General features: G+C 43.3%; 1 protein-coding gene across 1 annotated transcript in view; it reads right to left on the reverse strand.

Moving 5' to 3' along the window:
• Positions 1 to 1,543: 1,543 nt before the first annotated feature.
• The window catches only part of LOC126249315 (basic proline-rich protein-like), a 94,182-nt gene continuing 83,180 nt past the window's right edge, over positions 1,544 to 12,545 (reverse strand). The window contains exon 3 of the mRNA XM_049950968.1: positions 1,544 to 1,699. Within this exon, the coding sequence (XP_049806925.1) occupies positions 1,544 to 1,699 (156 nt within the window). The remainder of the gene's footprint in view (positions 1,700 to 12,545) is intronic.

Genomic DNA, 12,545 nt, shown 5'->3' on the forward strand with positions numbered 1-12,545 from the left:
ATCGGTAGAACCCGAGGTATACCCCCCTGAAAAGTGGCTTTTTGGAACTTATTGGTACCGTGCACTGTCGTGCACCGACTGATATAATAAATTACCTAAAGCCATTAAAGAAGCATTGGAAATGGACAGTTTCAGAAATACTGTGAACGTATCTCCTCAAATTAAAGACGCGATACAGTTAAAGGTTATTTAAATAAAATGTAAAATAGGTAACAATTCACACCAAGGTACAAAATATATATAAGCTCACAGACAATTTCTTTAATTAACCTGGGAAGTGTGTTTCAGTATTAGTTGATATTGTATGGCACACTTTTATTTCCTTGATTTCTCTTCCCATTTATTAACATTTGTTTATTGTGTTGTATATTAAGCATACTTGTCGCTTACGCATGCTTCTAAATGTATTTACTTAATACGTATTTGCATCAGTGTACATTGTGTCGTATATTTATATACCCTTGATTTATCTATCCAGTTATTAGTATTGTTTATTGTGTTATATGGTATGTATACATGTCCCTTAAATATGTATCTAAATGGTTTTACTTACTGTCTATATAGCTGACAAAACCTGTATCATGTGCATGATCAGTGATTGGCAAATTAATGTGAATATTGGTAGGTACTGAGTAAGAGAAAGATGACTACGTGTCTCTGTACTCACCCTCGCCTAAAGTGGCTTATTGTCATGATAGTCACGTGACATATCCGATGATGGCAGCACAACTAACGCTCAGTCTTCGTCGCGTATCGGTTCTTTAAATTCACCCAACAGAGATGCACAAGGAAAACGTCGCCTTTGTTCCAGATATTTCCATTTAAACTGCCTGAGCATCTCTGTTATACCTTCGTGTAGGCCAGAGGTCACGAAACCTTTTTCAGAACGGGCCAGATAAGTTAGAAGCCGCATCATCAGTCTGTACCATACCCGCCAGCCAGAGGGTAAGCTCTTGGAAAAAGATGAAAAAGTGACTTCAGTATCCCATGTTAATCATGGGTGAATGACATGTACTGCACAGAAAACAAGGATAACCAACATTTTTATGTAGCAAAAAAATTATCAGAGAAGGCTGCGTCACCAAGAAGACAGTTACATCAGATGTGGTGTGTACATATGCGAATCTCACAAACTAAGTAGCAAAAGACCATAGTGAGAGTAAGCTTCCAAGATATCATCAATGTTTGGGTTGGTATTGCTGCGTCCAGTGAAGAGGACTGTTTTCAAATGTTCATCATTTAAAAAATGGTTCAAATGGCTCTGAGCACTATGGGACTTAACATCTATGGTCATCAGTCCCCTAGAACTTAGAACTACTTAAACCTAACTAACCTAAGGACAGCACACAACACCCAGCCATCACGAGGCAGAGAAAATCCCTGACCCCGCCGGGAATCGAACCCGGGAACCCGGGCGTGGGAAGCGAGAACGCTACCGCACGACCAAGAGATGCGGGCTTCATCATTTAATATCGTACGTTGCTGGCTTAGTATACTTCACTTTCGAAAACGTTTGCTCGCACATATAAGTTATTCCAAACACTTATGCCATACCAGTGGCAAATTTCTTCAGTTTCGCTAACTGAACATCACACAGCCAGCGGTAAAAGTTCTCTCTCAAGAAGTCATTTGCTTGCAAATCAATAAACTCCAAGTGTAGTTCAACTAGCACATCTGCAAGGTTACAATCAAACGGATCCTGGAACAGACATATGTTACCCTCACTTCTGTCAAGATCTGAAAATCTCTCCAAAAGATTCTTCTTCAAGTCACGAAGGCTGACTTCTTCGACGATAGTTGCACAAAACTCTTTGAAACAGCGAAAATGAGAACTCTTGTCTCCCTCCCCTTATACTATAAACAGTGACAGCTCTCTTCGAAATTCTTTGATGATTCTGTAGAGATCACCGGTGCGGTTTTCCTTTCCTTGAAGTTTCAAACTCAGTTCATTCATCTCGGATGTGGTTCAAATGGCTCTAATCACTATGGGACTTAACATCTGAGGACATCAGTCCCCTAGAATTATAACTACTTAAACCTAACCAACCTAAGGATATCACACTCATCCATGCCCGAGGTAGGATTCGAACCTACGACCGTAGCAGCCGCGTGGCTCCGGACGCAAGCGCCTAGAACCGCTCGACCACAACGGCCGGCCATGTGGGATATGATCTCGACCGTAGAATCTGACAGATGTGTATTAGCTGTATTTTTTCAGTGTGCAAAGCACCTGTTTCTTATCGTAACTTGTGAAACGGAACAGCACTTTATCGCAGCTGAGCCACCTCACTGGTGTGTGATAAGGCAAATAGCAGAATTCAGAATCAAGATTTTCCAAAAAAGACTGGAACTGACGGTGATCGAGTGCATGTCCTCGAGTGAAGTTCACAGAAGAAAAGACTGGGTTCAGAACCCAAGAAACATCTAAGTCTGCCCCACAGAGTACTTTCTTGTGTATCATGTAGTGTATGAACAGAGCGCCCGCAATTTGCAGATCTTTAAACTGAATCCTATTCATTGAACACAGTAAATTTAAGTCACATAAAAGGCAGGATGTCTCAGCACGTGTGAAGATCTCTAGGTGTTCTAAACATAATACACCCTGAGCCAAAAAAAAAAAAAAAAAAAAAAAAAAAGACACAGCATGAATGAATTATCCGAATGGGACGGAAATCGTTAGATGTGATGTACATGTGCAACAAAAAAATGATTACAATTTCAGAAAAATATTGGATGATTTATTCAGTAGGAATAGCATCACAAACTGAACAAGTCAATAACGCGTAGGTTCACCTCTGGCTCTTGTGCAAGCTGTTATTCGGCTTGACACTGATTAATAGAGTTGTTGGCTGTTTACCTGGGGGATAGTCTAATTGGCGCGGTAGAACGTCAAAATTCCGAGGTAGTTTGAAGGCCTTTCCAACTTGGGAGAGATCTGGCGACCGTTCTGTCCAAGATATGGTTTGGCAAGCACGAAGACAAGCAGTAAAAACTCTCACCGTGCGTCGGAGGGTGTTATCTTGCTGAAATGTGAGCCCAGGGTGGCTCGCCATGAAGGGCAACAGACGGTGTGTAGAATATCGTCGAAGTACTGCTATGCTGCAAGGACGCCGTGAATGACAACCAAAGAGGTCCTGCTATGGAAAGATATGGCACCCCAGACTATCACTCCTGTCTGCCGGCCGTATGGCGGGCGAAATTCAAGTTGGTAGTCCAACACTATCCGGTGCATCTCCAGACACGTCTACGCTGGTCATCGGGGCTCATTTCGAAGCGGGACTCACTGAAGACCGTTCTACTCAGTCAATAAGATTCTAGTCCGAAAACGCGTTTGGAGACGCCCCGGACAACAGTGGGCTACCTATCTGACCGTTGCCCGCCATTCGGCTCGACAACAAGAAATGATAGTCTGGTGTTCCATTTCTTTTCATAGAATAGCCCCTTTAGTTGTCATCCGCAGCACCCTTACGGCAAAGTGGTATGTCGAAGATGTTTAGTGCCCCGTTCTGTGTTCTTCGTGGCAGGCCACAATTGGCTTACATTTCAGCATGATAATGCCCGCTCACTCACGCCGAGAGTTCCTGCCGATTGTCTTCGTACATATCAAATCATACCTTGGCCAGCAAGGTCACCGGATCACTCCTCAATTGAGAACGTTTGGCGCATTATGGGCAGGGCCCTCCAAAGACATCGAGATTTTGACGATCTAACGCGTCAAATGCACAGACGTTGGCACGATATCGCTCAGGAGGTCATCCAACAACACCATCAATCCACGCCAAGCCGAATAACTGCTTGCATAAGGGTCGAAGGTGGGCGAACGCATTATTGATTTGCTCAATTAGTGAAGCTCTTTCTCTTACATAAATCATCTAATTTTTCTGAAATTGTAACTATTTCTTTGTCGGCACATGTACGTCACATCTACCGATTTCCGTCAAATTCAGATAATTCTTTCGTGTTGTGTCGTTTTTTTATTTTTTCTCAAAGTGTATTTAAATTTAGACTGTATTACAACGTCTCGTGTTCCATACATCTGCTCAAGCAAATGCAAGTACCGTCGTCGGCCCGCGGGCCGTAATTTGGTGCCCCTGGTATAGGCCATCCAGAGGCACGGAAGTCTTCTAAAAAATGTTTGTGAAATCTTATGGGACTTAACTGCTAAGGTCATCATTCCCTAAGCTTACACACTACTTAACGTAAATTATCCATGCCCGAGGGAGGACTCGAACCTCCGCCGGGATCAGCCGCACAGTCCATGACTATAGCGTCCCAGACCGCTCGGTTAATCCCGCGCGGCACGGGAGTCTTATGTCTATCGACTTACAAGGGCAACAAAAATTAGATTTTCAATATAAATAGTGACCGAATTCAAAAATTTAAAATTCTGGCATTATCCATTAATTAACAAGTATAATCTTAGGTGAAAATGTCAACACGGTAAGACATGTGCGAGTGTTACAGCTAGAAACTGTGTATATGTCATGAGACAGCGTAGCTCACCGGACGCAAATAGCAGGACTGTACTCCTCCAGTCTTTCAGAATGACTTGCCACAAACTTAACACAGCATTTCAAACGTTTACGATACTTTTTCTCGCCGACACCAACCACAAGATGACGCAAGGAAAAAAGTTATAGCACTGAGTGTAACTGCTAAATTATGTCATTCTACCACCCATATCTTAGGAGGTATGGCATCATAAACTGTGAAATGCGTGAAGAAGTAGCTGTTATAGTTAGAAACTGTGAATATGTCTTGAGGCAATTACCTAGACTATATTCATCCAGTATATGAGAATGACAGCACTTAGAGACTTACAGCAAACCTTAAACAAAATTTCAAACCTTTATGAAAGTTTTTCTCGCTGACACTCCCCACAAAACAATGAAAGGGGGAAAAGTTTATCGCCTAATACATTTTCGCTGTGCTTGCAGTAAAACTTCGTCACCGGGTACGACGTTTTAATTTACTTCTTCTTTACTGCAAACTGTATTCGCAACACGTTTCGCAGAGAGTGTCCAAATACACCGAGATGACGAAAGTCAGGGGATAGCGGTATGCACATATACACTGATGAACCAAAGCATTATGACCACCTGCTGAATAGCTTGTTTGTGCGTCTTTGGAACGAAACACATAACTGATTCTGTATATCACGGATCCAACAGGTTGTTGGTAGGTTCAGTAGAGGTATGTGGCATTAGATGTCTACGCAAAAGTCGTGTAATTCGCGTAAATAACGGGCCGCTGATTTGCGTACGTGGTGATGGCACTCGATAGCGACCCAGATGGATTCCACAGAATTTACATGAGGCGGATATGGTCGCTGAGACATGAACGTGAGTTCACTATAATACTACTCAAACCACTGTAGCACGGTTCTGGCTCTGAGACACGGACAATTATACTGCTGAAAGATGACATCGCTGTCGGAGAAGACAATAAGCATGAAGGGTTGCAGGTGGTTCGCAGCTGTCAGCTTGCCTTCCATTACCACCACAGGTTCCACGCCAGCGCAGGAGAATGTCTCCTATAGCATAATACTGCTGCCATCAGCCTGCATCCGTGGCGCGCTGCACGTTTCGAGCCGCCAATCACCTCGATGAGGGCGTTTGTGGACACGACCATCGACTTAGCGTAGCAAAAGTGTGATTTACCCCAAGAGCCGACACGTTTTCATTGACCGACGAACGACTCCCGATGGTCCTATGTCGACTGCAGTCGTAATTGACGACGTCGCTGGGCCAACATGTGGACACTTAAGCGCGATCTGATGTGAAGCTCCAGAGCCAGCAATGTACGATGATTGGTGTGCTCCGAAACACTTGTGAGTGCACCAGCATTGCGCTCTTCCGGCAGAGATGCCACAGATCACCATCTATCCTACTGTACAGAACAGACAAGTCTCCGAATCACACTTTCTGTAAAGAGTCGTGGACGTACAACCATTTAGCGCCTAATGGTAGTTTCACTGTCTTTCTACCTCTTTCTGTAGATGCTCATGACAGCAGCAAATGAACATTCGACCAGCTACGCCATTTTGCAGAGACTCGTTTACAGCCTCTCCGTAATAATAAACTACCCTTTGTCAAGTTGCCTGTCGCAATGCACGTCTCCACTTGCAGCCCATAACCTTCACTAGGCTGATCACCCGTTCATGTCTGCTCCGCTTACATACTTCTGTTATCGCGTCACGTACCCTCAACACCACCAGGGGGGGTTCGAATCATGCCTCGGGCATGGATGTGTGTGATGTCCTTAGGTTAGTGAGGTTTAATTAGTTCAAGTTCTAGGCGACTGATGACCTCAGAAGTTAAGTCGCATAGTGCTCAGAGCCATTTGAACCAACCACTAGGCGGCATCCAACGTCGCGGTCATAATGTTGTGGCAGTATCGCGTCCACAAGGTACAAAACGGTAATGCACTGGCGGAGCTGTTATTTGTACTCAGATTATTCATGTCAAAAAGTTTCCGACGTGGCTATGGCTGCACGACGGGGATTAACAGACTTTGAACGCGGAATTGTAGTTTCAGCGAGACGCATGGGACATTCCATTTAGGAAATCTTTTGGGAATTCAATTCCCCGAGATCCTCAGTGGCAAGAGCGTGCCGAGAATACCAAATTTTAGACATTTCGTCTCACCAAGGACAACGTAGTGGCCGACGGCCTTCACTTAAAGATCGAGTGCAGCAGCGTTTGCGTAGAGTTGTCAGTGCTAACAGACAAGCAACAATGAGTGAAATAACCGCAGAAATCAAAGTGAGGCGTACGACGAACGTATCCGTTAGGATAGTGCAGCAGAATTTGGCGTTAATAGGCTATGGCAGCAGACGACCGACGAGAGTGCCTTTGCTAACAGCACAACATCAACTGCAGCGCCTCTCCTGTGCTCGTGAGTATATCGGTTGGATCCTAGACGACTGGAAAACCGTGACCTGATCAGTCCGGATTTCAGTTGGTAAGAACTGATGACAGAGTGCGAGTATGGCGGAAACCCCATGAAGCCATAAATCCAAGTTGTCAACAAGGTGCTGTGCAAGCTGGTGGGAGCTCCATAATGATTGACTGGAATTGGTTATCTTCGATTATTTGGATACCATTTACAGTCATTCAAGGACTTCATGTTTCCAAATAATGGTGGAATTTTTATGGATGATATTCCGAACTGTTCGCAGTTGGTTTCAAATGGCTCTGAGCACTATGGGACTTAACATCTTAGGTCATCAGTCCCCTAGAACTTAGAACTAGTTAAACCTAACTAACCTAAGGACATCACACACAGCCATGCCCGAGGCAGGATTCGAACCTGCGACCGTAGCAGTCGCGCGGTTCCGGACTGCGCGCCTAGAACCGCGAGACCACCGCGGCCGGCTGTTCGCAGTTGGTTTGAAGAATATTCTCGACAATTCGAGCAAAAAATTTTACCACCCACATCGCCCGAAACGAATCCCATCGAACGTTTATGAGGCATAATCGAGAGCTCAGTTCGTGCACAAAATCCTGCACCGGCAACACTTGCGCACTTAACGGACGACTATAGAGGCAGGATGGCTCAATATTTCTGCGGGGGACTTCCGACGACTTGTTGAGTCCATGCTACGTCGAGTTGTTACGTTGCGCCGGGAAAAGTAGGTACGACACGATATTGAGAGGTATCCCATGACTTTTGTCACCTCAATGTACACGACTGGATGTATCTGTAAAATTATGTCATTGCACGACACATTGTTCAGGAGATATACCGTTGTAAAGATTGAGATGTGTGAAAAACTAGCTTCTGTTTAAAACGGAGTGCAAATTACCCAGAATATAATCGTCCAGTGTTTGATAATGAGAACACTTAGCGACTTCCAATTAAACATTAAACATAATTTCATATGTTTCCTAAACTTTTTTCCTTACATGTTTACTGTTAAATATTTAACAAAATAATTTATTTATAAAATAATTAGAAGTTTGAAACTGTTTTATACATGGGACTCCAAACCTTTAAGGAATTATCGAGCATTAATCTCAGTGGAACGAAATGGATAGTAGCTTTAAAGGAGGATATAAGATGAACATCCGCATAAGCAAAACGGGGATAATGGAATGTAGCGAATTAAATCAGGCGATGCTGAGGGAACTACATTAAGAAATGAGACACTTAAAGTAGTGAATGAGTTTTGCTATTTAGGAAGCAAAATAACAGATGACAGTCGAAATGGGGAGGATATAAAATGTAGACCGGCAGTGGCAAGAAAAGCGTTTATGAAGAAGAGAAATTTGTTAACATCGAGTATAGATTTAAGTGTCTGGCAGCCCTTTCTGAAAGTATTTCTGTGGAGTCTAGCCATGTATGGAAGTGAAGCATCGAACTTTTGAAATGTGGTGCTACAGAAGAATGCTGAAGATTAGATGGGTAGATCACGTAACGAATGAGGAGGTACTGAACAGAACTTGGGAGAAGAGAAATTTGTGGTACAACCCGCCTAAAAGAAGGGATCGGTTGACAGGACACATTCTGAGGCATCGAGGGATCACAAATTTAGTACTTGGGGGAAGTGTGGGAGGTAAAAATCGCAGAGGGTGACGAAAAGATGAATACATTAGGCAGATTCAGAGGGATGTAAGTTGCAGTTGTTACTCGGAGATAAATAGGCTTGCACCAGACAGAGCAGCATGGAGAGCTGCATCAAACCAGTCTTTGGACTGAAGACTGCAACAACAACACAGTCTGTGGAATCGTAGGTCAGCGTCTCTGAATTCGTTCATATCCTAGGATTGTGCCTACAGCATAAGAACTCCAAACGCTGGGTCAGAATTCTAGAACTGTTCTCACTAGCGTCATATATGTAATGTATAGGCCGCCGTTATTCTTGGGGTTGTTGTTGCGGTTTTCAGTCGGAATACTGGTCTGCTGCACCTCACTATCCTACTTCATCCTGTGCAAGCGTCTTCATCACCGAAAATCTACTGCATCCTACATCCTTCCGAATCTGCTATTGTATTCATCTCTCTCCCTCTACGGTTTTAGCTCCCCCAATCCCCACAAGCAACACTTCCATCCAGTACTAAACTGGTGATACCTTGATGTCTCAGAGTGTGTCCTATCAACAGATCCCTTCTTTTAGTCAAGTTGTCCACAAATTTCTTGTCTCCGCAGTTCTACTCGGGATCTACTCATTAGTTACATGATCTACCAACCTAATCTCCAGCGTTCTTCTGTAGCACCATATTTCAAAAGCTTTCATTCTTTCCTTGCCTCAACTGTTTATAGTCCACGGTTCACTTACATAGAAGGCTACACTCAAGACAAATACCTCCAGAAAAAAATTCTTAACGCTTAAATCTGTATTCGATGTCAACAAATGTCTCTCCAGAAACGCTTTTCTTGCCATTTCCAGTACACATTTGATGTCATCTCTACTTCGGCCATCATTCATTATTTTGCTGCCCAAATATCAGAACTCTTCTACTACTTTTAGTGTCTCGTTTACAAATCTAATTCCCTCGCCATCACTTAATTTGATTCGACTACATTCCACTACCCCTGTTTTGCTTTTGCTGATGTTCATCTTATATCCTCCTTTCGAGACGCTGTCCATTCCTTTCAACTGCTCTTGCAAATCATTTGCTGTCTCTGACAGAATAACAGTGTCATCGACAAATCTCAAAGTTTTTATTTCGTCTCCGTGAACTTTAATTCCCACTAGTGGTACCGGGACTATTTTATTTAAAACTAGCTGAGCACCCAGTGTCGCCCGAATATGTGTTTATTTTAATTCTGTTAGTCTCCTCCTTCCCCTCTCTCTGTCCATCTCCTCCCCTTTCTTTTCTATGTATATCTCCTTGAGATGGTACCTTATAGATGATAAAAAGTTTTTTGTTGTTGCAAAGTTTGTAGGAGGAAGTAAGTATTTATTGGAAAAACATAACTGCGATTTTATAAAACAGACAATATAATCGTTGAAAATATCAGAGAAACATGACTAGAATAGAAAAAATAAATCTTTACGATCATTTTTTGTTACACTTGTTCGGGATGGTCTCCTCGCTTGTTATAGCGAGTGCGTGAGTTGAGCAATACTCTTGGTCCGTATGTGAAAATGGAGCAGAGTTTTATAAAGGATGTTCGGCATTTCCCATTACCAGCTTCTGGGACTTGTAGAGGGGAGTGAGTACATAATATTTTGAATAGTGTTTTCAATTGAGATGAGTGTCGCATCCACGTCTGCTGAGAGAAAGAGAAAAGTCTCAGAGTTGCTTGTCCTGGTATGCAGTAGGGTAGACAGGATGAAGTGTATACGTCAGAGGGTCAGCTTAAGTCACTTAACGTCTGCCTTAGTTCGGTACACGTTTTCGGTACACAATTTCGGAATACACAAACATGTTCCTTGTGTAAGCGAAGCTCGAGGTAACTGCTGAGCTGCTAGTCGGCTCTACCACGAACGTTTTCCGCAACGTAGCACGCCATCGCACAAACTTTTTGCCCACGTTACGCAGCGGCTCCGAAAGACAGGTACCTTCACCTTGAGGAGGAAGAACTTTGGTACTCCACGGCAACACCGCAAGCCCGAATTTTAAGATGTACTGCATCGCATTAAAGAGAATCTGTCAGTGAATACTCGAGCAATTACACGTACAATGGGTATTAGACACAGTATCGTCTGGGACGTTCTGCGTGGCTAATAATTATATCCGTACCACTTACAAAGAGTACTCGCTGTGGGTCCAGCCGATTTTCCACAACGCGTTGCCTACAGCACGTGGTTCCCGTACCGTTGCATCCCTTTTACCACATCATGTTCTGTTTACAGATGAATGTATGTTCACTAGGGACTGTGTTCTGAATTCGCGAAACAGCCATGTCTGGGCAGAAGAAAACCTTTGTGCCACGCATGTTCAGGGATTTCAGTACTGGTCTGGTATTAACGTCTGGACAGGTATTGTGGGCGGACACGTGATTGGTCCATTCCTCCTTCCACTCAAGCTAACTGGTCCTGCATAGTTGATCTTCCTACAAAACGTATTTCACCTGTTCTTGGAAGTTGTGCCACTGAATTTCCGTCAGGAAATGTGGTTTGAGCATAATGATGCACCATCTAACTTCTCATGTGCGGTTCGAATACATCTCAACATACGACATGGTGAAAGATGGATTCACCGAGGTGGTCCAATTGCGTGGCCGCCACGATCGCTGGATTTAACTCCTACTGACTACTTCTTGAGGGTTCATATACAAAGTTTAATTTACGAGACTCTTATAGAGACAGAGAAATATCTGCTGGCACGAGTTCTGGCCGCTGCACCATAAGTTGAAGAGATACAAGGCGGGATACAAAGTGAGTACCACTCCATTCTACAAGTCCTAGAAGCTTGTAACGTGAATTTCCGAAAACCTTTTAGTCATCACATGCGAAATATCTAGTTTTAAGTATACAAATCTTTGTTTCTTAATTAATCGTTACATATAATAATACAATCCAGTTTTAAGTAGAGGCCGGCCGCGGTGGCCGTGCGTTTCTAGGCACTTCAGTCCGGAACCGCGTGACATCTGCGGTCGCAGGTTCGAATCCTGCCCCGGGCATGGATGTGTGTGATGTCCTTAGGTTGGTTAGGTTTAAGTAGTTCTAAGTTCTAGGGGACTGATGACCTCAGATGTTGAGTCCCATAGTGATCAGAGCCATTTGAACCATTTTTAAGTAGAGACGACTCAGCAACGAAAATGTCCGATTCGTCTCCATTATGGCTAACATGTGAATAACTATTGAAAGGAATGGTGATATAATAGACCTCCCAAGGACCACAATAAACTAAAAGGTAAAAAGTCGGACTTACTGTTATTTAATTATATATTGATACGTTAATTTTTACGTATTATAATGAAGCTGTGCCGAGCCATCTATTTTAAGAAAATCTATGTATCGTTCGTTAACACTCACACACACACACACACTGATATAATTTTTTGGGGACATTCAGCGAAATATGTGTACAAATATCTGCTAAATGTATTGCAAATAGAGTTAGTATCAAAGCATCTCGTTGTTTATGAGGTCATATCTCCTGAACTAAGTGCTGTATAATGATATAATTTTGCACGTCTGTTATGGTGCTTTATGTGAACATTGTCTGAAAATGTGCCGTGAATACGGTTGGTAGGAAAAACGTAAAAAAATAATACAGAACAAGATTTACCCCGCATTTAACTTGCACAGCACTGGCCAGCTAGCTGGCTAGCTTGTCCAAGTACCCTGCAGTGATTTGAGTAGTTGTAGTTGCCATATAGTCAAATAATGACGCCTCTGAAGGAAATACTTATAGTCTGTTGTCTTGTAATCTATGAACTCCTCCGATATCCGAATCCGAGAAATACATTTCAGAAATGAAACTGCTATCTGCTACGTTGATAACGAGTTGTTTAACAACAGAATCCACGAAGCCATCGAAGCGCCACATTTTCGCCTCTTCTTTTATGACGTACCGTTCTGTATCCCGCCGGCCCGCATCTCGTGGTCGTGCGGTAGCGTTCTCGCTTCCCACGCCCGGGTTCCCGGG

Source organism: Schistocerca nitens, chromosome 3, assembly GCF_023898315.1.
Source record: "Schistocerca nitens isolate TAMUIC-IGC-003100 chromosome 3, iqSchNite1.1, whole genome shotgun sequence".
Taxonomy (NCBI): Eukaryota; Metazoa; Arthropoda; class Insecta; order Orthoptera; family Acrididae; genus Schistocerca; species Schistocerca nitens.